Source organism: Phycodurus eques, chromosome 11 (assembly GCF_024500275.1).
Source record: "Phycodurus eques isolate BA_2022a chromosome 11, UOR_Pequ_1.1, whole genome shotgun sequence".
Taxonomy (NCBI): Eukaryota; Metazoa; Chordata; class Actinopteri; order Syngnathiformes; family Syngnathidae; genus Phycodurus; species Phycodurus eques.
Genome location: NC_084535.1, coordinates 10,209,739 through 10,237,084, shown reverse-complemented (window position 1 = coordinate 10,237,084; position 27,346 = coordinate 10,209,739). Strand labels below are relative to the sequence as shown.

General features: G+C 41.5%; 1 protein-coding gene across 5 annotated transcripts in view; it reads right to left on the bottom strand.

Moving 5' to 3' along the window:
• Positions 1 to 14,129: 14,129 nt before the first annotated feature.
• Positions 14,130 to 27,346, bottom strand: part of camkmt (calmodulin-lysine N-methyltransferase) — a 130,576-nt gene continuing 117,359 nt past the window's right edge. For 3 of the 5 annotated variants that reach the window (XM_061689649.1, XM_061689650.1, XM_061689647.1), the window contains 2 exons: positions 25,407 to 25,538; positions 14,130 to 17,882 (listed from right to left, as the gene is read on the bottom strand). In XM_061689649.1, coding sequence (XP_061545633.1) covers positions 17,796 to 17,882; positions 25,407 to 25,538 — 219 coding nt within the window. In that variant the 3' untranslated portion in view covers positions 14,130 to 17,795. Of the gene's footprint in view, positions 17,883 to 23,097; positions 23,252 to 25,406; positions 25,539 to 27,346 lie in introns of those variants that run through there. The other 2 variants (XR_009769416.1, XM_061689648.1) reach the window with 2 other exon arrangements.

Here is a 27,346-nt window from a genome sequence, read left to right as displayed (position 1 = left end):
TTGGGGTATTTTTTTTTAAATCATTTTAATATTTATACTTATCATTTATTCAATGTGTAATTTGTATCTTTGAATTTTTATGTATTTACTGATGATGATGACTGATTTTTAAAAAATGTATTTTCTTTACATTTTTAATCAGCTCTTGGACTAGATTGGATTAGACTGCATGTGTATGGACAATATGAACTGGTCTCTCATGAATGCATTCTGGATGTTTTAGTTGGCTACTGGGTGGCGACTTCCCATATCCAAAACACAATGCTTGTCTAATGTGACTGACAAGTATGATGCGCCAAATAAAATGTATACAAAGGCATTGTTTAGCTTTGCATGATCATGATGTAATGAAACATATTCTCTCAACAGGGGTGTCAAACTCATTTTTGTCGCGGGCCACATCGTAGTCATGGTTTCACTTGGAGGGCCGTTATGGCTGTGAATTCTCATGAATGTATGATTACTTCATATTATTACATATACACAAATTGATGGATAAATGCTTTTGAAATCAGAGGCCAGTAAAAACAGTTTGAACGACTACAGTATTATTTAATTTATTTTAAAAAGAGCATCGGTAAGAAACAAAATGCTTGCAATATCTCAATATTTTTTAAAGTGAAGGCAATTTGCAATTTGGGTATTTTAGCAGGAAACACGAATTGGATGCGCATGATTTGGTTTCGCGGCCCACATAAAATGATGTGGCGGGCTGAATCTGGCCTCCAGGCCACCAGTTTGACAGCTGTGAGTTAGAATACTGAAGGTGACATCCAGCATCATTGAGTACGCATTTGCGTAACATCCACATACGTACGTGAATGCATTTAGCCACGTGGGAGACCCCGCATCATTACCGAGTAGTAGAGGATGGGGAGGGTTAGGGGTGCGTGCTTCCTATTGTTACATATGTCAAGTAGAGCAACGGGGTGGGCACAACGGAACATACACCGAAATGCCACAGCGTTTAAGTGGCTGACGAAGAAAAAAAATATATAATTTGAAAGCAAATGAGACTGAAGGAAGATCGTAGGAGAGATGGCAGTGATTCATGCAAATATAGGGAAGTCTTTGGACACAACTCCTAATGGATTTAAATAAAATGGCACTCAGTGGCGCAGGGCATTTCTAGAGAGAGAGAGAGCGAGAGAGAGAGCGAGATTAAATAATTTTTCTTCCAATGAATAAATTGCTTTTTGGGTGCGCAAAATGCTTGAAAACTCACCAGTTTTGGCAAGCAGGTGTATCTTTGTTAAAAATGTATTTTAAGGGTCCACAAAACTCACTCAGTCATGACTTCTTGAATTTTAGAAAACATTTTCCGCTGACTGGGCGATGTCTTTCATAACAGGGTGCATGAAAAATTCGCAAGGATGCCATTCCCCGTTAACGGTTGCTCTTATAAAACCTTTATTAAATGTTCCGGCAATGTTTTAAGTGACATTTTCAAATTTATAGAGCCACTGTGAAATGTAAAAATGATAACATTCTCGACTCTAACTGTTAAGGCTTGTATCTGAAACTGAACAGGAAGTCAGCCATTTTGGCTTGAAGCAGGCATTTGGGGCAAATTTGACAAACTCCTACTATTTGCTGAAAAGAGCCCCAATCGTGGTGTAAATAAATATTTTTGGGGGTCCACGAAATGAAATTGACTCAGCAGTGCCTCATGGAATGTTTGAAAAAAAAAAAAAAAAAAAAAAAAAAGATCCTGAGATCAGCTATGAAAATGTCAGCAATGCTCACAGTTTTAACTTGTTCCATTTCCACTTAATGCAGGTGCAATGACCACAAGTCCAAATCCTTTTTTTTTTTTTGTTCGTGTCGGGTGCATGCAGAACGAGCGACTGATAAGTTATTCGACACAACGACTGATCCGCAAAGTGGCCCCGGCCAGGAAAGAGAAGACAGGTCGGCATCTGGTCGCAAGCTGACGGACAGCTCTTGAGTGACAGCTCGGTGGCAGCCATTATGGCGCAGGGGTGTTCCCGCGACAGTGGAAGCTGTCATTCGTCCCATCGGCAGTGTGACAAGAACGCTCTCGCCGCAACAGGCTGAGAAGAAAGCATGTCATCTTTGTCTCTTTTTTTTTTTTTTTTCCTCCTTCCCGCTCTCGGCGACGACGATAAAGGAGCGGCGGTTGGGAACAATGAGAACGACAGAAGAAGAAGAAGGGAAAAAAAGGACAGAGGAGGAAGAGGAAGAGACGGGCGAGTGGGGAGGCTTCTTTGACATGTGAATTGCATTTCCATCGCCTCGAGAACGCGGGACGGAAAGCAAGAGAGCGGCGGACGGAGGGAGGGAGGCGAGGCTTAGATGTTTATTTTAACTTCACCCTATTTGTCTGTTGTCGAAAAAAAAACCTCTTCAAAATAGCTGAAGGATAGGGACAAAAAAAAAAAAGAAAAATACAGAGGAATTCAGCGACTCGCATACATAGAGGGGAGGGCGGCAGCCACACATGAGGCCGCGTGACAAATATGACAGCAGATTATCAAGGCTGCCACTCACACAAGGTTGATAGCAGATAAGTGACACTACCTGCACATGACTCCTCTTCTTGTTCTTTGTTGTTCTCATTTTCTATCACAGCTGATGACGACGTGTTGTTCTTGCCCCCGTTTCACATACGTTACGGTCAACTGTGTACCATTTGTCACATAAGAGCAGGAGGAGGACAAGCTGTCATATTAGATCCATGAAAAGAAAAATGACAAGGTGGTGGAAAAAGACACAAAAATGAAGCGGAACCGCACAAGTTGAAAGCCCGTGCGGTCGTGCATGGGGAAAAAATAAGCCTGTAAAGTAGTCTGCAGTGAAGGGGACGCAGTAAAAAGTCAAGCCCGATTGTTGCATTATGTAATAAAGCGGTTAACTAATTTTCACCCTCGTGCGGGCAATTAATACAACAAGGCTGCAATACTCTTTCCATTTACATAAAACAAAATGCCAGGTCAGTATTTTTTGTTGACTTTCAACAGTTACTTCAAACATTACCAAAGGTTTTATGAAGACTATTTCAGATTTGTATTATTTCCGATGTGAGATGCTATAATTTTGTTCTGGCTCCCGTTTCACATACTTCATGGTCAACTGTATACCGTAATCGACCGGAGGACAGGACAAGCTGTCATATTTGCTTCATGAAAAAATTGCAAGGTGGTGAAAAATACTAACAAAAAGTAGATTCACAGTTCACTTCTTATGACAGTTAAGAATGTTAAAATATTACTTAAAAGATTGCTGTAAGGCTAATGAAGATTTAATCATTGTCACCATTTGACCCTGGAACTGATTATTTCCATTTGGGCAATAAGAGTGTTGCGTCTATACTTGTGTGAAATATTAATAATAGCATAGATTCACAGCATGCCTTTCAAGAGAGACAAGGATGAATAACTGACACATTAAAACAAAACAAAAAACAGTCAACCAATGAACATTTCAACAACAAAATGTTAAAGCAAACCATAAAATGTTGTCTAATGAAAGTCCAGTACCTTAGTGCTAACATATAATGCGAAAAGTCATCATCGAGCTAACAAAAATGAGCATAGATGTTAACGGTAATTATAAACCTTCAAAGAGCTGCTACTTTAAGACGCACACAGTAGCAACACATACTGTACAAAATGACAATACTGCTCTGTGGGTACATGGACTATAACTGTAATTTAAAACCACCACAACAAAAAGTTGGGGACCTTCTCTGCCTCTTCTTCTTGCTGTTAATTAGGCTGCATTTCTTCCGGTAGTTCCACCTCAGTGCTGCCCGGCACGTTACGACACAACGTGGAACGACAGTGAAGGCGCGCGACTCTAAATTCAGACCTGCTCGTGCACTGCAAAAACCCATACAAATTTGCACAAGTTCGAAATCCACAATAGAGCAGGGGTGCGAATGATGAACCCGCGATATAGCGGGGGGACTGTACAGCTCTCCCCGACTTTTAACTCACCACCTATGTGCACAAGGGTGTGTGCGCATGCTAATGAGCGTACATGTGACACTCGGCGCGCTATAACCTCATTAGAACCTTTCAGGCACCCGCTGTGCACGCATCCACACACACTCACGCTGCTTTGATTCGGCAAAATCGAAAGATGTCAATCACCTGCCACCGCCAGCCCGAGTTGAGAATCGGTACACCGCACACACACATCATGGCAGCCAGTCCCCCCATCCCGCCCCCCGTCTTCAGCCGCTGCACTATTTGAGAGTAATTTCATGTGCCAGCGTGGCGCATAATACACTTTTAATGGACAACTAATTCTCTGCCATTATTTCGTCAACATGATTACGGGATCTGCCGCTCCCAATCCCGAGGAGTTGGGCCCGGGCTTTTTAAATATACACAAGACATTAATGTGTCTCTATTCAGCTTTACATCAGGGGATGTCATCCATTTACATAATGCCGCCATTGAGGTCCGTGACAGCCTCCCCGCTCCCTCGCTCCCTGCTCTATTTTTCGACATGATTTCTCTCCACAAAAGGGCCTCAGAGCGCTGCCTTTCCCCTCTCGTGAATACTGGCACTCTCTGCTAATGTCACGGGCGGAACCGGCTGCTGGTTTAGGGAGGAGGGCGGGGGAGGCTGTGCGCTCAAATGAATGGGCAAAGTTTCCATTCCATCACCTGTGCACAGACAGCATAGTGGAGCGATACAAAGGGATGAGAGCATAATTTGACCACTTAAACGACGAGTTCATTAAGCCTGTCAGGAAAGCAGCGCGATGGCTGTCGGGAGGCGGGGCACGTATGCAAATGTGCTTCCCAGGACTTCATGAGCGCTTAGATTGGGCTACTTCCCTTGTCTCTGTGTGCATGCGACGGCAGGAGACGCAATTTCCTTGTCAAAATGTGCACGTCTTTACCACAGGTGCTGCTGTTTCAGCCTCGAATATGAGGTGTGTCAGAAAAGACCTCGGAGCCGTGTCACAAAAGATACATTTCAAACTCAAAGTACAAGTTTTCCCCATGAATTTGGGCCAGATGCTCAACCAGCGTGTCTACAATGAATTCATTCAGAGAATCTGTTCGAAATGTTTGCGACCCAAAAGCAATGCTTTCGATTGAAAAGAACAGAAATAGAAATAATTCATATATTTATCGGTGCGTACTTCAAAATAAATACAGTACACTACAGGAATAAGTGAAAACACACTTTACTACCAAGAAATAACAAGGTATGTTTGCTAGAAAATCACTCAGCAAGCTCTTTTTCATCACCAGCAAGCTCTTTTTCCATTCATCCACATCAAAATCATTCTTCTTGCTTCTATAATCTGAGGTCTTCATCAAAAATTCCTTTAGTCACATTGATTTCCTCTTTGTTCTTAACAATAGTGCAGATGGTAGATTTTGCCAAACCAAACTACACAGCAAGATCTCAAACACAAAAACTATTCTATTTAGCTATTATTTCCTTATTTTTTTCCCTAGCAGTACGTACGACATTTAAGCTTTCTAATAACACTATTGCTAGTCATTTTCAGTTTCTTTGGAGTCATACTGAGAGCTAATTTAGAGCAAAAAAAACGAAGACAATGACGTTTAGCTAATTATGTTTTGACAAAGCACAACTGAGCCTTGCGCATCCACGCCAAGACGATTTGTGAACCGAGGTAATATTTCTTGGAAAGTTTTGTCTGGAAAACGGATTAGTTGGTGAACGAGGGCAGACACACAGTCATTGGAACATGAGGTCCACCAATCCATTCATTTTCTATAGTGCCTGCCTTCATTAGGCTTGCGGGTAACTAGAAGCAGCTGACACGGGGTGAGTGGCAGAGTACACCCTGGACTGGTTGCCAGCCACCCGCAGGGCAAACAAGCATTCACACCCATCACACCTATGGACAATTTCGAATCGAGCACCTTTTGGGGACGTGGGCAAGCATGGGGAGAACAAAGATTCAAACCGGGGAAATTTGTTTGACAGTTGGCAAACAGTTTCAAATGTTCCTTACCACCACCGACAGGGCTCGAGTGGAACTGCATCCACCGAAACAACACCTTTACCACGACGGACACATTTGAACTAAATCGAATCGAACCGCTATTGTGACTGAGTTTGTTTTTGACCGGCTGTCCTTCATAGAGGATCCTGTCATCAAGCATGCAACTCTTGCACCAGAGCACAGGTGACCCAGGAAACACATTCTCGCGGCACAGGAAGTTGAAGCTTGTTCAACTGTCTGAAGTCTGAACATAATAACAGCGGCCCATCCGGATTGGCCGGGCCTTTGCGTGCGCTGTTTTGCACCGGCAAGGTTGCTATTGTCTCCGCGAGGGAGTGGGAGGTGGGGGGCTTCCACACTGGGCCGCCGTTTGATGTGCGACGCCTCTCGCCCGCCGGGGGCCAAATACAGGAAGTTGTCTTTCATGTCGCCGGACGGCCATTTTGGCAGGTCACGGCTGGTTTACGAGTCTCTCAGGAGTTCACACGGAAGCGCGAGGACACTTGAGGTGACACTCGCTAAATAAGCTCACAGAAATATTGGGACCAGTTTGCAGTATGATATGGCGCAAACTACAAATATGAAACAAACAAACAAATAAATAAATAAAGCGACTTTTAAAGGACCCAAGGTTGCTTAAGAATATATCTATTAAAAAAAATGTTTATTGACAGTTCTGGGAAAAAAAAAAAATGAAATGACCAAGAACACACTGTACCTTTTTTGCTATTTTGACCATTTTTGATTTTCTGCAAATAAATGCTCTCAATGACAATATCGTTGTACAGTATTTGGACTTTAGGAGTTCTGTCGTCAGTAGTCTATAGCATAAAAGAAAAACGTTCATTTTACTTCAACATACATCGTGGTCTCTTAATTTTTTGTATGATGTTAAAAATTTGTATTCTTCTTATTAACTGTATGCTTTGAGGATTTCGTTTGAAACCGGGCGGGGAAGCAGTGTCAGATTTTAGTAGTAGATTTGATTGTTTTTGTAAAAATCATGAATGCCTCAAAAGTGATCATTATTGCCTTTGTAAAAGCAGAATTTTATACAGCTCTTGTAGTGGATCTCTTTACATTATGCATGTGTACCTAATGTTATGTCCCAAGTGAAATTTGTTATCCTTTCACCCCTTGCGAAGAGTAAAATGAGCTTTTCAAAGATGACACATGGGATAAAGTCAGAAAAATGGACAGGTAACGCAAGTCTCTTCCATCTGTCATTACAGATTGGGAGGATTGCACAACTTGATTTCCGGCGTCTACAAAACCTACTTGACACAAGGGAGCCGGCTCTTTCACCAAAAGTGATAAAACCGCATGAGAATGTCGGAACCGACGCTGGAGGCTGAGCAGTAATTGCTCCTAATGGAAAAACATATAATGGCAGGCGATGAGGAAGGCCATATACCAGTTGAAGAGTGAGAGTAGTTTTCTTTAGAAAATGGATGAAAAGTGTTCGTGGGGATGTGTGTGTGTGTGTGTTTGTCCAGTGTGAGCACTGCTGTAGAATGTTATAAGAACAATATTGGATATCTAATGTGACACGTGACCAATGTGATATCACTGGATTTTGACAAAATCTAACGATGTAAAGGCCTGGAGGGCTAAAAAAGGTTGAATGATGAAATAAAGGCAAAAAAGACATTTTGTGATACAGTTGCAAGAAAATGAGAAGTTGTAGCTCAACTTCCTAGGAAAAGCTCTTCTTGTAAAATATGTTTACATTTCTTCCTTTCTGTGACAATTACATCTACTGTCAGCGCTAAAAGATGTTGTTTCTTTGTACAACGTGCAACAATATTGTTTTTCACCCTTCCGCAAGGTGTGAAGCGGTGACAGCTGAGTGTTATTTGTGATAGCCGACATTTCCATGAATAGCTGAGCAGTGCCATTAGCAAGGTGATGCAGATGCGAGCGGTAATAGGAAGATGATATTACCATTATCGCCTTGTCCTGTCAGATTGCATTTCCATTTCGAGACGGTGGAAGCCTAAACGCACCACTCTCATACCCAAACAGAAAATCAATATGAATAATAGGTGCAGATTGTAAAAAATGAGGAACAACCTCAATACACAAAAGTTGGGGAGTTGCTGCCGACAACAAAGAATTCTCTTAAACAAGGTCAAGTAAAGATTTCTGTTTGCAAAAGTTCAGAGTTAAAGCAAAACACTGTCAGAAAAATTCTAACTAAAATACAGAAACCTGAAAAAGGTACTCAAGTTCTGTAAGAAAGTATTTTTACTTTGCTACTGCTCACCACTGGGACACACATAATACAGCCAACAACCACACTGTCTTTGTTTCCAGCCACCAGGAGCCTTGTGCTGCTCCGACTCTCATCCTTCACGTCCGCCCGCTTTTCACCAGGCTTGAATGGCTACCCCCCCCCCCCCCCCCCCCCCCCACACCCCGTATTTGTGTTCGCGCCGTCGTCAATGGCAATGGCGTTATCAATTAGCGCAGCAGTGGGAGCCCAATTAACAGCATCAAACAGCTAATTAATGGAGCTGTGCGAGCAGCTAAAAACGCGCCGCTGAGCCGAGCCGGATGGAGCAGCCATGTTGGCGGCGCACTGACAATTAACCTGCAGACGTGCATCAAATAGATGGAAAGTGTCAAATAGCGACACTTATTCCTGCCTCTTGTTTTGCATTTACACACTCCAAAGCCTGAGCAATGCGACACGGGAGCTGCCCAATTAGCATTATGTTGCCACAACATTATTTACACTTGCACAATCGAATTAATGCTAATACAAGAGCTGTGATTTAGTGTTTTCTGATGTTAATATGTAATATATAAATAGTATGTGGAAGGTTAGTTTTGCTGGATGGTTTTGATCAAGGTGAAACAAGGTAAATAAAACTTACCCCTGATAACGGGCTCGTTTCCGCTGACTATACGTCGAGATATTTTATTCAAACCTTCTCGACCGAGGATTAAACGCAAATAAAACAACACGGCTACAGTAGAAATGTACTTATTTTTAAAACAGTACACGGTGTTAATATCATGTCGACGAGCGTAAAGATAGCGAAAACGAGAGGTCAAATATAGTCATTAGGACTATATTTTAGTCATTGTAGTCCTAATGACTAAAATATTCAATGTTCATACAATGTCAATGTCCTAATTAAACAACATCAGAGGGAGTGACGTTGTACTCGATAGATCACGGCACGACATCGAAAGAACATTGAACGTTTTAGTAGTTGCAGATGCTTACATTAGGACGACAAGTCAACCGAGGTACGTTCAATCAAAAAGCCGAAAAACACACAGCATGGATGTATTGCCTCTAGAAAATGAAGATGACATGTCATGAAAAAAGGAGAGTGCGAGCTGATATTACAGCTTCAATACTGACAACTGGGGAACAAACAAGTAACAGTCGAGAAGAAGGTTTTTAGAGTGCAGCCTGAACAGGCTGGCACGAAGAAGTGCAAATGCAAACGGTGGCGATCGGAGGGCCAACGCACTCAGACGGATTTAGAGGCAGACCCCAGACAGGATAAACTAGGCCCTCTCCTCTACTCTCGTTACATAGAGCTCAACATTTGACAAAAACACACACACACACACGCACACACTTTTCTCAGGCACTCACTCACTCACACACACACACACACACACACACACACACACACACACACGTAAGGTTGTTCTTATGGCTTAGGGAACACTCCAACTCTATTCAATCAGGCTACGAGGACTGAATCAGCTAAAGGTTAATTGCACCAGAGTCCTTGTGCACATATGGACGGGAAATGTGTGTGTGCGTGTGTGTGTGTGTGTGTGTGTGTGTTTGCGAGGCCGAGTGTATCTGCCGAAACACTTAGTCATTGAAGCAAAATGCCTTTTTGTTACACAAGGATTAGCATGGACATAATCTATGTACATTTCCCCCCCTCAGGAGACACACAAGTGGCTCTTGGAGGATTTGACCACCCCCACCCGCACTCCCTCCACTCCCACCCGTCCAGACAGACGGAGTGGGAGTCATCACAAAATTGTTTGGAACAGGTGCACCTCGTCCTGCTCGCCAACGAAAGGCATCTAAATTTAGATGAAACTCGAAAACTTTTATCGAACAACCTGAGAGTAACTTTAGCCCAAGTGGCCCTTAGTCCTCAAAAAGTAGCAGGAACTTCAAAGGCGACGCATAATAGAACTGTGACTTTTTAATTTCTTGGGAGTGCCGACCAACCCATCAAGAGTGGATTTAAGCCACTAAGTAGTTATTTTGGTTGGCGCCTGTTTCTGGTCTCTCCGTATCACAGATTTCAGGTGGGTCGGAAACATATCCCCTTGCCATAAAAGGGAATTCAGTGTCAGCCCTTTTTTGGCCCTGATAGATTTTCCTGGCACTTGTGTATATTTATTTCGACAAAAGTACCTGTGCTCCACACATGAATGTTCTCTAAAAAGTACCTAGTCAAACTTCCCGCAGTTAGTAGAGAACAGCTCAAACTCCATTTTTTTCTTCTGTACAGTACGATGTTTGGCTGCACGCCATCCGTTTCTACTCAACTCATCATCTGACCTCCAGGACAAACTATTCTCAATAGCCCCTACATATCTCATTTATGCACCACCAAGTGATGACATCAGTGTGGAGTGCTGGTCAGGATCATTTTGAACCACTAGAACGCAAAAAGACAGCTGAAAATTACGAGCAAGGGCATAATGTATACTCAAACCTGTGACAATTGTTTGGTTATACGTGGTTGTACCACGCATAACAAAGATGGACGGATTGGGGTATGATGGGGGGGATGACGCAAAAGCAAGAGTCAGCGAGAGAGTGCGGCAGGCGACGGCCTCGTTGACCTTCAAAGCGCAGACGAGTGCCCTCTCCATCCCGCCAGTGCCACTTGTTGCAGGAAGAGAGGCTCGTTGACTGGCCCCTAATGGCCCGCGGGAAACATGGGTCGGCAGGTTGGAGCCGTTGCCCCGGTGACCACGGGTGCACAGGACCACGGAAAATGGCGGTATAGAATCAAAAAAAAATTGGGGGTCGGGGGGGAGGGGAGGGAACGCAACAGGAAGAACGGGAAGCCTGGCTCGGGAAAACATATTGTCATTCAATCTGGGTTCCTTTTAGTCCAGAAAGAAGAAAGAAATGTGTAAAACAAAGTCAACATGGAAACTTTTGTCCGTCTCAGCAGCCAGGACTTGATCAACAATCAAACAAAAGCTGCTTAATTAGCAGCCTGTTATGTAAAGCCCCTACGTAAGCACTCGCAGACCATAAACCTCGGGTACACCTGTACAATTTAACACAAGAACCCACAAGAATCCCATAATTGTACATAGGAAGTGCATGAGACATTCATATTTCGGCATTTGATTTGGCTGCGGTTCAGTGCAGGGGCGGATGCATTCTCGTGGCACACGGGGCCGCCGGCCACCCCCAAAATCTTGAAATATTTGCCTTCCCGCCTTGAACAGACAGCTGTGACGCAGCAGTTTTTCAAAATAACTGGAGAGATTGAGAGATTTTCGCATGCTTAATTCAAGTCCAACAATTTAACATTTTCTGTGAGCGGTCGTCAGAGAAAAAACTTTGGACACACCTGGTTACAGACTACACGATTGTATAGAATATACAATTGTTGTGTGTATCGGAGGAAGATGAACCGGGAAGACACGACAGAAGTGTCGGCAAGCTGATTTTCCGTGTTTATGTCCTTTAAAAGTGTCTACGAGTGGCAAAAAAGGTGTTTTGTTTGTTTAAAACAGATCATAATCAACACAATAAAGCGGCGCTTTTTCCAGCAGTGTACAGACACCTTCCCATTCCATTACTGCATTAATACCAGTGAATTTCACCTCCACTTAATCCTCAAATACATCCCCTGTAATGGAAAACATTATTGTCATCAAGGCCAGCTTTGTGGACTATGTTACAGTGTGTGTGTGTGTGGCAGGTAGGGCGGGGGCCGTAGCAACACACAGTCAATGGCTTTCGGCATTTGGGGGTGAAAAAAAAATGAGGAAAGAAAAGGAAAAATGCTTTCAGGGACTTTTCTGCATTCCACTTCATGAGCACAAACAAACGGAGTAAAAAGCCATTCTGCGGGGGAAAGATGGTGCTTGTGGTGGTGGTGTGTGTGGGGGGGAGGGGGGGGGGGGCTGTGGAGGGCAGATAAGGGGAAGTACTAGGGGGATGCAAGCAGACATCACTGAGTGGAATTTATTAGATTTGGAGACTTTTTGGGTAGCCTGAAAAGGTTAAAAATTGGATTCTTTGGGTTTAGTTGGACTTTATGAAATATAAAAGGAAACAAAACGTAAACGTTTTTAAGTTATTTTCATGTATTATCTATTTATTTAATGAAAGTATTTATAATTACTTTAAAAAATAAGGGTTTTAAAGGATTGGATGCAAACTGTACATGTAAGTTAAGTCATTTATATTATTTGAATTGATCTAATATTCGAACTTTGTGTGGAATTACATTATATTTTTTTCACTGTAATTAAGATCTTTTAAATTGTATTTGCAAATATTTGTCACTTGCACGAATACCAAAGATTTGCCACAATATTGGTTACGTGTGCAGTCTAAAGACAAAATATATTCTATTTTTATTTTATTACAGCAATTAGCTCTTTTATATAGACGACACAAAGCAAAGCAAGTGTATTTATATCGTGCATTTCATACACAAGGTGACTTAACATTTAAAAACAAAAAGAAAAAAAAACATGAAATTAAATACAATAAAAAACGTACAGTACAAGAGAGCAACTAAAAGTGGCAAAAAAGCATGAGAAAAAAGAAAAGAAAAAAACAGAGAACGATAGGTAACCTTATTGGTCATAAGGTATACCTACACATTGTAACAACATACTGTCATGGATAGAGATTATGAATTTTTGTTGCACATTAGGTGTGTTATTTGATTTCTTTTTATATTTTATATTCATATTTTATTTAATTATAGTAAGGACGACTATTGTGTGTGTTTTAATTTGATTTGTGAACGTAATTTTATCATCGAAATGATTGTAAAACTTCTTTTTGTATATCAATGTTACATTATTGTTATTATTAGGGTTGTAATTTGCAGTGGTGGATGAGGGGGTCAAAATATTGCAAAGTATGCAACACGGCAAATACAGTATTATACATTGCCTTTGTAAATGTGGACTCTTTGAAAGGCGTCTTTTGTTGGATGTCGTCACATTGAGCAGGTGTACCTAATGAGGTGTCCAGTCTACATCTACTTTACATTCGGACACAAAATCTCAAATTGACATTGACGCTTCTTGCCCACTTTTGTGTTTTCTTTCCCTGTCCATCCTCTCTCTCTCTCTCTCTCTCTGCATCCCTCCCTCCCTCCCCCCTCCTCCTCCTCCATCTTGACACAGTGCACTGAGCCTAATCGTGGATAATTGGGTGGGAGTGGCGGTGGGCCGGCCCTGCCTTTGTGCGCAAAGGGCAAGTGGTCAAGTTAATGGGGCCCTTGTGTCGAGTCGGGGAGCACTCTGTCTCTCTTTTTGTCCACCCTGCGTTCGATCACTCGCTCGGCCACTCAATCACCTGCTTTCACTCTTATTTATTTATTTGTCTAAAGAACGCTGCTTCGATCTAGTCTCGCCATTTTTGCACTTTCCTCCCTCGGTCTTCTCTCTCTTTGCTCCCTTGTTCATTCAATCCTGTCCAGAGACGAGTGCAGGGGAGGAGAACGCGGAGCTCTTTAAAATATCAAAAGACAGATCAGGAGGCCTCAGTGTAGTCCCTCCCTCTCTGACAACCTTCCCTCCTTCCTCCTCCTCACTGATAAACAGAAGAGTGAAGCTGCAGGATTAGCAGCACTCCCTCCCTTCTTTATCCCTCTCTCTTTTATTCCCGAGGAGGGGAAGACGGTTGACTGGGCTTGATATGTGTGTGCGTGTTTGTGTGTGTGAGCGTGTTAGCTTGTCTGGCACCAGCTTAGCCTGCAGGAGGCCATTGTGTTTGAAACGCAGACCGCAGCCAATCGGGGAGCCCGAGGAAACTTCATTACATCTGTAAGCATTTAATGCCTTAACTCTCGACAGAAAGAACACACGCGAGGTGTCGACACGCCGCCTTTGCCAGAGGAACGTCGCTCCGCAATGACGAACGGTGGGGCGTAAATGTGTAAATCGAGAGGAAAGAAAAGTCCCATTGTCTCAAAATGTGTTATTTATTTTTGTTAATTGGCTAAAATGATATTGCGCTGATTAACAACAGTGAACTCAAGGTAAATAACACCCAAAACTTGTATAGAAGGCCACCACACTAAAGGGGATATCGAAAATACAGTGAAACTTCTACAGTCAGAAGCAGGATTTCGGACTTTAGAACAATTTTTCCTCAAAGGAAATCAGAGAAATGGTAAATAACGTTTCAGGGTCAAACTGTCATCATCAGAAAACCTTTCGTAAACCATCATATGAATGTCAAAATAAGTTAACCCCCTGTTAATATAATATTGTCAACAATGAAGGCCAGACACGAGATGTCATTAATGTTACAATTTTTGTACGACCTCATCGGCGTTCGACTTCAACGGTTACAGCGTTTCAAGTTTCACGGTTGCATACATAACCCATAAATGACACACACACACACACACACAAACAAAAACAAATAATGCCAGAATAATCCAGAAATTGCTTGACGTCATCACGTTGGAGGATTGCGACATGATATTATCCTCCACTGTGCAAGGCTGGGAAAGCAGCTTGGACTCGACCCCGAGCGGCGTTTGCGACGTGTGAAAAGGGGAACAAATATTAGCAATATGGTCATTGTGTTGGAATTCATCTGGATTAGCGAGGGGGGAGCGAGGCCAAATGATTCGTTGTGACCGCGGTTGCATCAATATTGTGCAAACGTCTTCGGCCACCGTGAGACGTGCTATTTTAGCAATGCTATATAATCACCAGATAGTATACAGTATAGAACCACAAGGTCATGCTATGTGGCAGAGCGCAGAGCTCCGCCAAGGCCAAACAAAGGTAGCAACAACAAAAACTCAGTTTTGGTTTGTGTTTTTGTATCTGTTTGTCAGTTGGCATAGAATTCTGAGTTGTGGGGTCAAAAATAGTTTGGTTACTTTTCTATTGTTTCCAAACAAAAATGTTAATAAAAAAACCAGAGGTGCAATGATTAATTGACAACTAATCGATTATCAAATTAATGGATAATCGTTTTGAGACCTTGCTTGACTTGAAATTGTCCAATTCGGAATTACAGCCTTACAACAGTAAACATTAATAAAATATGTATTATAATAGTAAAGCAGACTGCAATCGCCTTAATTTCCTTAAATAAGACATTTGGAAAACATTTACCAACATTTTTGCCTATTTTCATGTTATGGATCAAGCCAGCAACTGAATCGTAAACAATATATGTTTGTGCATTTTCTGCACTGTGAATTAGAAATAATGTACTGTTTTTTAATAAAGTGATGGAAATTTGTAAGCTTTTTTAAAAATCAGATTCATTTGTTAATTGAACAGGCACAGATTAATCAATTATTAAAATTAGTTGCCGTCTCAATAGGAATAATATATATATATATATAAATATATATATTTATATTTTCTTTTTCTATTTTCCCATAAATATTTGCCCAGATTCTGTCCATGTTTTTTTAACATCTATGCTAATTTAAATTCGATCTTCTCTGGTCTTTCACATAATATGTTAGCATTAAGCTCGTGGACATTTGTCAGATAAAATTATGTATGTGTTTTGGTTGAACATTTTGATGTTTAATTCTCTTTTGATTTATGTGACAGTTTTACAGTGAGGAGGAACTAATAAAGAGCTTGTAGCAAGCATGCTGAACCTCTTATTTGGAGAATTGTGCGAGCGAGTGTCTTCCTTTTGTTTCCTTAAAGTGATGTTATATGATAGTTTCCCATTTCTTGACAAGAGAATGACAACAGGTACAAAGTAATACTTTCAAAAGTGTTTTAATAAATTTAAATGTGTTTAAAGCCTGTGGCAGGGGTAAAAGTAAAACTATGAAAGAAAATGTTTGTTTTTTTTAATCTGGTCTCACAGATTTTCATCTCTCATGGGTGGGTCTAGAACATGTCCCCACAATAAATGGAAGTTCAGTGGTTCGATACTTGGCCCTGGGGAGTTATTTGTATTTTTACTCTTTTACTCACTCAACATGGTATCTGTGAAAAATTCCATAAAATACTTTTTAATATGAAAGAGAACTACTTTTGGTTGTGTAAAAAAAAATAAAATAAAATAAAAATTCACACAGCTCTTGTTGTGTGATTCTGCATGTGTACCTAATGTTGTGGCCTTCATGGACTCCGGTCAGCTGTGGATCACAGTGAATTATGGAGCCCAAAAACTAGTCATTTGGAATAGGAAGGAGTCATTCATAATGTCTCACTCAAAGTTATAGAAGGAAAAATAGTTTTACTACATGCAATAAATTCAATAACTAATATGCATTTATGTCAACTACTTTTTGCAATGGGTAAACATAAGCATGGCTAGAAGCAAGTGTCAAGTCCACATACAAACAAAGATATTTTTTAAAAGCACATCTAGTTTTCTACATCTACATGTTAACTGCATTTTCGGTTATTGAAAATCAACACTTGAGAAAAAGTATTATTTTAGCCAATTTTATAATCTAATTTGATATAGGTACATTATAAAAAACAGGCTCCTCACATCTCCAAAACCATTACTTTTCAGTTTTCATGTTTGTTGAGCCTCTAACATTGCAGTATGAAAGAGAGCAAGCCATTTCCAATACTTTGGATTGGTTAATAGTTTGGAAAAATGACAGACCCACGTGGAGGCTTGACTAATAGTATCGAGATGTGAAAAAACATGAAATTGACCAAATTTGGACATAAGATGTTTCCACCCGACAGTGACGATATGATTCCCCTTTTCTTTTAAGAGTTACAGGGCCATCTGTGGCTTTGGTTTACTACAAATTTGTTTTGTAAACCTTTGGGAAAAATACAAAATATATTTTTTTAAAGACGAAATCAGGCACACTGACAGCTAACAAAAACAGCGCTGTGGCAATGAGTGTGTTGTTGTTGTGACTTGTGCCTTGTCCCATGTGTAGGAGAAGCCCATAATGTAATAACAGCCCATAATGTAATAACGGTCCATAACGTAATACATTTGCCCTTTTTAAAATGTAATAGGCCCATAATTTAATAACTGGCCAATAAGGTAATAAAAGTCCTGAACCTGTAATGTAATAACTTTTGGCCAATAACGTGATAACTTATTACATTATTGGCCATGACAAAAAATATTTGCCAATGTAATAACTGAGCCCATAATTATATCACTTTAGTTTTTAATTGTATCTTATTGAGGCCAGTTACGTAATGTAATGATAAGGGCAATAGTACAATTTTTACGTTATAGGTTCAGGACTTTTATTACAATACTAGCGAGTTTTTACATTGTGGACCTATTCTAGTTTAAAAAAAGGGCAAATGTATGATGTCATTATGCTATGGGGTTCTACACCATGGAACTACTGTGTTCAGTAGCCCGGTACTAATGTGACTGATTCATGAACTGGCTTATGGCCCATTGGGAGGTGATGATGGCCAGAACGTTTAAAAGGGTCAAAAAGTCCAAATTTGCTGAGCGCTATACAGTAGAGCTTTAGTGCCACATAGTATCCTTCACAGATATGTTGACTCCAAAAGAAGGACGCGTGACGATATCGATCCTCACTCGGATCACGAGCGGATCACAGTGTTGATAATATGCTAAGGCTCACACCACCGCTATCACCACCACCGACGTGTAAAGCCGAGTCCGTACTTGGTTGCTTTACTGAGCTTGCGCTCCTTTGGTCAGCGTGAGGAGCAGCGGGTAGTGGATGTTCTCGTCGTACGCTTCTCTGCCTTCTTGCAGCATCTGAACATGGACAAAGCACAGAGGAACAGGAACACACTGTCGTCAGTTTACAGTGGTGCCTTGAGATAGGAGTTTACTTCGTTCCGTGACTACGCTCGCTACTCAAAACCCTTGTAACTCAAATCATCTTTTCCTATTGAAATACATGGAAATGGCATTAATCCGTTCAAGTCTTCCCCCCCAAAAAACAAAAAAGATTAATTTAATGAGGAAAAAATAGCACTCTCCATCATATTATATATATATATATATATATATATATATATATATATATATATATATATATATATAATATAATTAAACAGAATTAAAAGAATTAAACAGTTTTGTCACACTGCATCAATTGAATGGCCATCAATATAAGACAGACGGAAGGATATACTGTTCATTGAGATGTCTCAACTCCTCGGATCATCAGTGCGACACTATCAGTTGTTCTTCGCAGAGGATAATGTACGACTGTGATTACTGTTATATTGTCTGTCTACATGAGTTGCTGCACATTTGTGTTCATGTTCAAGCTGTTGCTTAAAGCGTTAAAGCACTGCAACATACAGGTAGATGCTATTTAGCATTTGCATTCATTTTACAGACATAAAATATTGCAAGAAAAATTGTACTCTAAATTCTGAACATTGTTATTTTATAACCCGGTTTATATTAAGTATATTCATAGCCGGTTCCTTATGTACACTTTTATTGGTACCTGGTTATTTAGGTACCCAGTTACATGGTTTTATCCACTAACTTTGGTAGTTGATTACTTTGAAACATACATGTATTTTTTGGTATGTACTTATTGTGGCATCGGTTTACTTTTGTATCGGGTTATTTCAGAACCTGCTTTATTCAGTACCCAGTTATGTTGGTGCCTGGATAGTTTTGTATGTGGTTATTTTGGCACTTGGTTCTTGTTAGCTCCCAGCTTACCTGCAGTAGATACACAGTTATTCTGAATACCTGGTTCAATTTGGACGAGGTTATTTTTGTACCTGGTTTATTCTCTTCTTTACCCAGGTTTTACCCAGTTCATTTTCGACTTAGTTATTTCGGTAGCTGGCTTCTTTGACAGCAAAATCCCCCTCCTCAATTGCCCTTCATGTGCGTTATCTCCCCCCCAGGCACCGGCTGGTTTTTGAGCCTGTGACCCTCCCTCCTTTAAAAAGACAAGGAGGAAGAAGAGGGCGAGCCAGTGGCCCAAGGGGCGCATGGGCGTGGAGGGCAGCTGCCTGTAATACCCCCCCCCCCTCCCCCCAACCCCAAAGGGCGCTATGTTCGGTGCTATGTTAAGCAACATTCACATTGAAACGCTATTGGGCAGAAGGAGCGAACGAGGCGATGCAAGACGGAGGGAGCGGGGACGGAAGGGAAGGAAAAAAGGTGAGGGAGGAGGGAGGGAGGCTGAGCGCTGGATGAGGTGAAAAGTTTAACAAGCAAAGCTGTTCCTCCTGATCGCAGGCTGCCTAATCAGCTTCATGGGTGGCTGCCTAAATCGCCTCTCAAACCTGAACCACCGCTTCCCCACTGCCCCCTCAACCTTTTCTCTCCATCTCTCTCCTTTGTTTTTTCTTCCCAAGGTGCAAGTCATTTATTTTAGTGCCACTTTCGCTGCTGCTTTTGTGCCCCCTCTGGCTCTCTTGTGAGGCCCCCACATTTCTACATCTCCACATGCCCCACCAGGGACTAAGTGGACAAGGTGGGACTTCAGTTGGGAGGGGGGATCACTCTAATGTCTGGGGTCTCTATAAGAAAAGATGTTTCGACCAAATCATACTGTTCAGTTCAACTGGCCACAGTATCGTATGACTACATTTGGTACCCCGAGAGGAGGGGGCCAAAATCTGATATGATACAGGTTATTTTGGTACCTGAAATTTTTAGTCAGACACCCAGTTATTTCGGTACCTAGTCAATTCCAGTACCAGCTGACTTTAGCAGCCAGTTATTTTGGTACCTCACCGGTTAAATAAGTGCCTGGATATTTTTTGGGCGACACAGTGGAGTACTGGTTAGCACATCTGCCTCACAATTTCTGAGGACTGGGGTTCAAATCCCGGCCTCGCCTGTGTGGAGTTTGCATGTTCTCCCCCCCGTGCCTGCGTGGGTATTCTCCGGGCACTCCGGCTTCCTTCCACATCCCAAAAACATGCATGGTAGGTTAATTGACAACTCTAAATTGCCCGTAGCTGTGAACGTGAGTGCGAATGGTTGTTTGTTTATATGTGCCCTGCGATTGGCTGCCGACCAGTTCAGAGTGTACCTCTCGCCCAAAGATAGCTGGGATAGGCTCCGGCACCCCCGTGACCCTAGTGAGGGAAAGCGGTACAGAAACTGGATGGATGGATATTTTTGCACCTTTTTTTTCCCCTCCGTATATTGGTACCTGGTTATCAAGGTTATCAGCTACTCTGGTGCCCAGTTACTTTTAGTACCAGGTTACTTTGTTACCTGTTTTTTATGCTACCTGGTCTTTTTTTCCACACTATGTTCTTTTGATCCTTTTAGGTACTTGGCTATTTAATTACAGTACCTGGTTCTTTTGATACCCAGATATTCTGGTACCCAATTAATTCTAGGGCCTGTTTATATTGGTACCTGTATTTTTCCTGACTTTCTTATTTTGGTATCTGGTTACTTGAGCACTTGTTTTGCGGTACCTATTTTTTTTCTCCCATGCACCCAGTCATTGTCTTTGCACCTGGTTCGTGCTGCCTGGCTATTTCAATACCCAGTTATTTTACTACCCAGTTGATTTCAGTACCTGCTTACTTTTGTACCTCAGGACAGTTTTTTTTTTTTTTTTTAGGTACCTTTTTATTCCAGTACCCCATTATTATTTTCACACCTGGTTCTACTGTTCCCTATTTTGGTCCCTGTTTCGTTTGGTACCCAGTTCACTTTAGTAGCGGGTTAATTTTGTTCCTGGTTACTTTCATACCTTGTTCTTTTTGTCTCTTTTAATTGGTACCTAATTATTTAGGTACTCAGTTCCTAGCTTTACCTGTTTTAACTGGTACTCAGTTATTTTGGTACCTGGTCACTTTGCAACATGGTTATTTAGGTAGCTAGTGATTTTGGCACAGTTATTTTGGTACTTGGTTATTTGGAGTCTCTAAGCAGTTCACTTGGCGACTCTAGAGCAGCGTTTCCCGATCTTTATGGAGCCAAGGCATCTATTTTACATTAGAAAAATCTCACAGCACACCACCAAACAAAAATGTCACAAAATGTATGAATAATGAAATGATGATTGCATCTCAATTTATTCACTTAATCCGTGTAGAATGTGGGTCTGTTTAACTGAATACAAAGCTGATATATTTGCAGGAAGCCATGACTTATTCTTTTGTATGAATGGCAACAGGTGGATGCACGGGCTTAGTGTACCTTCTGTCATCTAATGGAAGAGCAGTTCATTGCTCTGTTTGTCACTTTACAACCCTGGCATAGATAAATGAGCAAAGATATATTTGTAATCAACAAATAATGGTTCTCAGAAAAATTAAGTGGAATTGCTTAATTTGCCGCCGCATCCTTGATGATCTCCAAGAGGAAACTAGTGAGCCACGGCACGCTGCTTGAGAATCACCGTGGCTGGAGAGTCATCAGATTTCTTCTGGAACGCTGCACAGGGGCCACATTTACTTTTGATGGAAAAAAAATGGAGACGTGAACAAAACTGCACCAAACGGTACTGCTTTGTTAAAATGGGAGGAGACGGATACAGCCAGAGACGCCAGAATGTGTGAATAAAGAAGTATGCTGTGATGGAGGAAATGTAGGGAGATGGAGGCGCTAAGGGGGAGCAGGCTAAAGTTTGGTGAGTCAGGGAGGCAGCGGAGGATACTTCTGCTTATGCATGTGCAAAAGACGGGGGGATGTACTCGTGTGTGTGTGTGTGTGTGTGTGTGTGTGTGAGGGAGGGAGGGAGAGAAAAATTAAAATTCATGACTCGCTCTTCACAACCATTTGAGTAACAAGATTAAGATGGTGGGTTAGAAAATAACGCTGGCATTATCAGGCTGCTTGCAGTCCCTCCAGCTGCTTGCCTCTCTATTCCACAACAGTGGGGATAAGAGGATAACGCGCTAGCCCTGTCTGCCTGTCGCAGCATACACACACACACACTTACATTTCGGGGGGGAGTCACTTTTTTAACTTAAAATGCAACGTTGGAGATGACAATATTGTATCCCACTTGGCAACCTACAAATGTGACCTGTACCTTTTATACATTAAACAAAAAAACAGAATATGGCGGTTGTGAAATGCAATTCCCCTTGAGGGATTACAATTTTTGCAATAAATAACATCCAAAATGACTCCAATGTATCCTGGGGTGACCCTGGGGGAATTAATGCTCTGGAAATAATCCCCTAACCTCCTATGGAGACATTTTTAGTTGATTCTGACTGTTGTGGTAACGGCACAGTCCTACCAATGAAAGTGTTTGTGCAATATTCCACTAAACTGTTACACTGGATTATGATGTTGAAATGCAATTACCCTAAATGTGTTTTTTAATGTTTTACAGATGCAGCACAACTGTGTGATATAGGCTGTTTTTGTTGAAAATGTGTTGGAAAAAAGGTAAAGTTGGGGAAAGTGAGGCAATAACACACACCTGATCAATTTTTTTGGGCTGTCAGTATGACTTGTACATGCATTTTAGTGTCAGTTTTCCCACAGAAAGAAACATTTTCTTTTTCTTTGATTGTCTTAAGCCGACGTGACATGCAAATCAGTGTGTGTGTGTGCGTGTGTGTTCCGCTGCAGGTTGTGATATTCTTATTTCTCGGTCCTCCCACTGCAAGTAAACACATCAAGTCGAGGAAAGCTAATCTGTAGTGCAAATGAGGAGCAGCTGCTCATTGGTTTGTGTGTGAGAATGTGTGTGTGTGTGTGCGCGCGTGTTTTACTCCTGCATGTTTGGGTGTGATATCATCACATGGTGTGTTTGCGTGTCATGTCTCTCCAATATGCCGTCTAAGTGATGTCTGGTCTGTGCAAGCTGGTGATATAACTCTTTCTTTTTTTTTTTTTTAGCAGTGTCCATGTGTGTTACGATGGTCAGTCTGGGCCATGCACACACAAAGACATCACACATACACACGCACGCACACACACACACGCACGCACGCACGCACACACACACACACACAGACTCTCTCTTTTGGTGTGTTTATCAGAAGATAAGCAGAGGAGATTTAATCACCTTCAGATGTGAGGGGGACACTCCAAGTTGTCCTCATATTTGCATGCAGCACCTGACCCCTATGCGTGTGCGTCTCACTGCTAAACCATGGGCTCCATTGATGTAATCCCGATCAATGCCGTTTATTCCTGAGTGTTTTCAAACACAGTCGTAGCTACATGAGAAGGTCAAAATATTAGAAACCGCAACAACCATTATAATCATTGGCATTTTGTTTAATGAATACAATGAACCACCGTTTATTGTGGGGGATTCGTTTCAGATCTACCCGCAATTGGTGAAAAAGCGCAATGGACTATATAAAAGCATTTAAAAAAAGAGTTTTACCCCTCCACATGCTTTAAAAAGATTTAAACTTATTAAAACAAGCTTAAACGTATTAAACATACTTCATTGTACGTATTTGAACACAAAAAAACAAATTGCAAGCATAAAATATATAGTTTTGAAAATACTGTACCTATCTGTATGTGTCTGTGTAAATGTACCTTTAAGAGGCGGAGCCTGATGTGGTGGCGTGTGATCTTGGGGAGTCTGAGTGTGAGTGTCCAGGCGAGAGGTGTTGCTGACAGCAGCTTCTGTGCAAGCTGTGTTTATTTTATTGTGGCTAAGACATGCATTGGTGACTGTGGCTCTCTTTTTCTACATGTGAGGACATTAAAGTAAGTATACTGTCAAAAGCCCATTAAAAAAAAAATAATTAAAAAAAAAAAGACTAAAAACATGATATAGCATGGGAACATTGTAGATCAAAACTGAGAAAGATACATTTTGTAAAGGTACCATTTTTAGACACCTCTTGTCCGGGTCTCATTAGATCGTACAAGTGTGCATAATTCACTCAAGTGAGTGTAAAATGCAAAGATAAAATGGTATAATATATAACCTTTGTACTTAAGAGTAATAGTTTCCCGTGAATGTGGGCTGAGGGTTTAGCAACTCTGTAATAACACTTAATGAGCAAAGAGGTCTGAGTGAGTCACTTTAATATGCAGTTTACGGTCCAATTGTCCCAGCAGTGTTGGCGACCACGCGCTCGCCCAGTTGGGAGCGCTCCTCGCTGTCCACTTCTTCCGGAGCCGTGTGCGTGAATGGAGTCCGCAGCGGGACGCCGCTTCTTTTAACTCAGGTGCTTTCTGAGGCTGCCTCCCTCCGAGCGACAGGTTAAAGCCGCTGGTTTTTCGCCGGGCCATTCGACAAAAAGATTTCTTGAAAATCGAGACCAATGTTCAAATGATGCTAAAAAATAAAATACTATATCTTAGTCAGCCATTCATATTCTATTGAACTGGATCAATTGTAACTGTATTCCAATCTTGTTCTTTGGAGTTGGTTGGTTAGTTCATTGAATGAGTTGTGTGGGTAGGTAATAGGTGATTGTCGGTTGATTAGTTGGGGTGGGCGGGTATGTTTGGTTTGTTGATTTTGTTGTTGGTTGGCTGATTGGTGGTGTTGATTGAGTTGGGTTGGTCAGTTGCTGGAGGGGACGGTTGGTTAGTCAGTTGGATTGTTTGCCTAATTGTTGTTTGGTATTGCAACGGTTGGTTGGGTTGATTTGTTGGTTGGTTGATTACATTTTGTTGGTTATTTGTGCGGGTTGGGTTGGTTGGCTGATAGGTTGGGTTTGCTGTTTTACCCCTTGGTTAGCTGGTTGAGTTACATTCGTTTGTTGTTTGATTAACTGATTATGTTAGTGTGCTAAGATTGGTTGGTTGACTGTTTGATTAGGGTTGGTTGGATGGCCGGTTGGCCTGTTGGGTTACATTTGTTTTTTTTGTTTTTTGGTTGATTTACATGAGTCAGTTTTTGTTTTGATTAATTGGTTGGTGGGTTACACTTGGTTGGTTGTTTAGTTGTTGGTTTGGGTTGCTTGGCTGATTGGGTGGCTTAATCGTCATTTAGATATGAACATGTACCTACTAATACAAATCAAGCAAATGACATCATACCTACCTTAGGTTAGTCAACTAGTTCGTGAGATTACGCAAAAACAAACCATAATGAATGGGTGGTACATTGGCCAAAGAATAACCCATTAACTGTTGGCATCAACCTAGACAAAGGGTTATTATCATGGAATAGATTTGACACTTTTCACCATTTTTGTCACTATTTAATGAATGGTACAGTCCAATTTCGAATTAAAAAGCCACAGTCCCTTCTTTGTACCAGGTAGTAGCCTGCTATGGAACTACCAAATACCGGTATGGTGTGCCAATGCTTTTTTTGTTGAACTTAGAGGTCTGCACTCGACTGTGACATTTTACTTGAGTTGATAGCAGTTGTGAAAGCATAAACTGAAGTCTTACCTTCAGATGCACATCCCACACCTGAGCATCGTACTGCCGGTGCTGGGCCACCAGGAGTCCAGCCTGCTGGGCCAGCTGACAGAACATCTGCAGGGTGTCACCTCGAAGTGGGGCGAAGACAAAGGCCACGCCCTGGCGGACGATAAAAGTGTCAGCAGTAACTTCACACATACAGTATAAACACACAAAAACACAGCCATGAATACACACAGTGCTTTTAGTTCCACAACAAAACAATTCCAAACTCCGTGGAAATATGAACGCGCGCACGCAGGCTATGAAATTGGGTCTCAATAATCTCACAAGGAGTGAGACGTGTGTTAAGAAGAAAGCGTGTTTGTGTGTACGTGCGCGCGCACCCCAGACGTCCCGCAAGTACTAAGAGGATTAACGACAGGTTCAAAGTTTCTTTGAAATCCTCCAGCTTTGAGTTTTATTTCACGCTGATCGTGTTGTTATTGTTCTAATTAAACGGAGCACGGAGACAAGCACGTACAAACAGACACATTAACACAAAAGCACAGGAAACAGCGGGGTGACTCACTTTGTCAGACTTCTTCTTTTTTTTTTTAATCCAAACATGCACTGGTCTATTTGTAAGGGCTTCCAACGGGAAATCAAACAGACAAAACACACATATACTCGCAGACATTAATCATCTGATTAAGAGGATCTCGCCACCCGGATGGAGCACCTTTGTCACAAACAACAAATTAGTGCCATTACATGAGAGAAGTCAGGCTTTTGTTAATTGTTTAATCAGCTTAGCAAATTATTAAATATTTGGCGAGGCTCTTCGTGGCAGTGATGTTGTGTCTGATGGCCGCCGCTCAAATCATATTAGCTGCCGAATTATCTCGGCGGGATTAAAGAGGGAGATATGATTATATTAGAGCGAGACGAAGCGCACAGATGTATGACAACGGTGGCACAAGAGCTCGCCATTGTTACAACGCAGCGGTGTGCCACATCCAACTGTAAAAACATTTATTCTATTTTCCATGCGCACATGATCAAAATACTATGTTTGTGTGAGCAAAAAGAATGCATCGTTATGCATCGAACAAAGTATATCAAAGGACGACGACACAAAAAAATCTCTAAATAACTAACATGCACATGATATTGTGCGAGTTGGTGCACAACATGACAAAGTTTCTATGAACTGCTTTTGTTTTTGATATTTATGAGATTATTATTACCGGTATTATGAGTTTCCATGGCAAAAACCACATGCCTAGCGGGTTCACAGCTGGTGAGTGTTTTTCTCAATGTCTTTATGTCTCCAAAGTTTTCTCTGTCAATTGACTTTCTGTTGTCGTACTAGAGCGGCTCCAACTACCGCAGACAAATTCCTTGTGTGTTTTTTGGGATATACTTGGCAAATAAAGATGATTCTGATTCTGATAGTGGGGAAGGAACCGCATGCGTCAACTGCAGTTTATTTCTTGTGATAAATATTTATCGACTGATTGCAATTGCTCATAAGTCCTGCAACTTGACTAAAGCACATGTTCCAGCTGAAGAAAAACAAGCCCAAAGTGTGGTGTTGCCACTAGCTTCCCTTATCAACATTTCATATATATTTTTGCTAAATTTAGCCAAGCTTGGATGTTTATCTTATGGGAGATTGGCGTCACATCTGTAGGATAGAGCCAGCACTTGCCAGAAATTCCTGATTTGACAATGTGCAGTGTTGTTTTTGCGACAAACGTTTCTGGTGCCACCGGCAAGCTTTTTTTTTTTTTTTTTTTTTTTTTTATTGGTCGCTGGTTATCTAGGTACCCAGTTACTGCACCTGGTTTTATGGTATGGTATGGCTTTTGGTATCTGATTACTTTGGAACATACGTGTAACAAATACATGGTAGCTGCTTCTTGTGGAATTATGGAATTATGGCCCTACAACTCAACCTTGATTTCATCAGACCATAAAACATT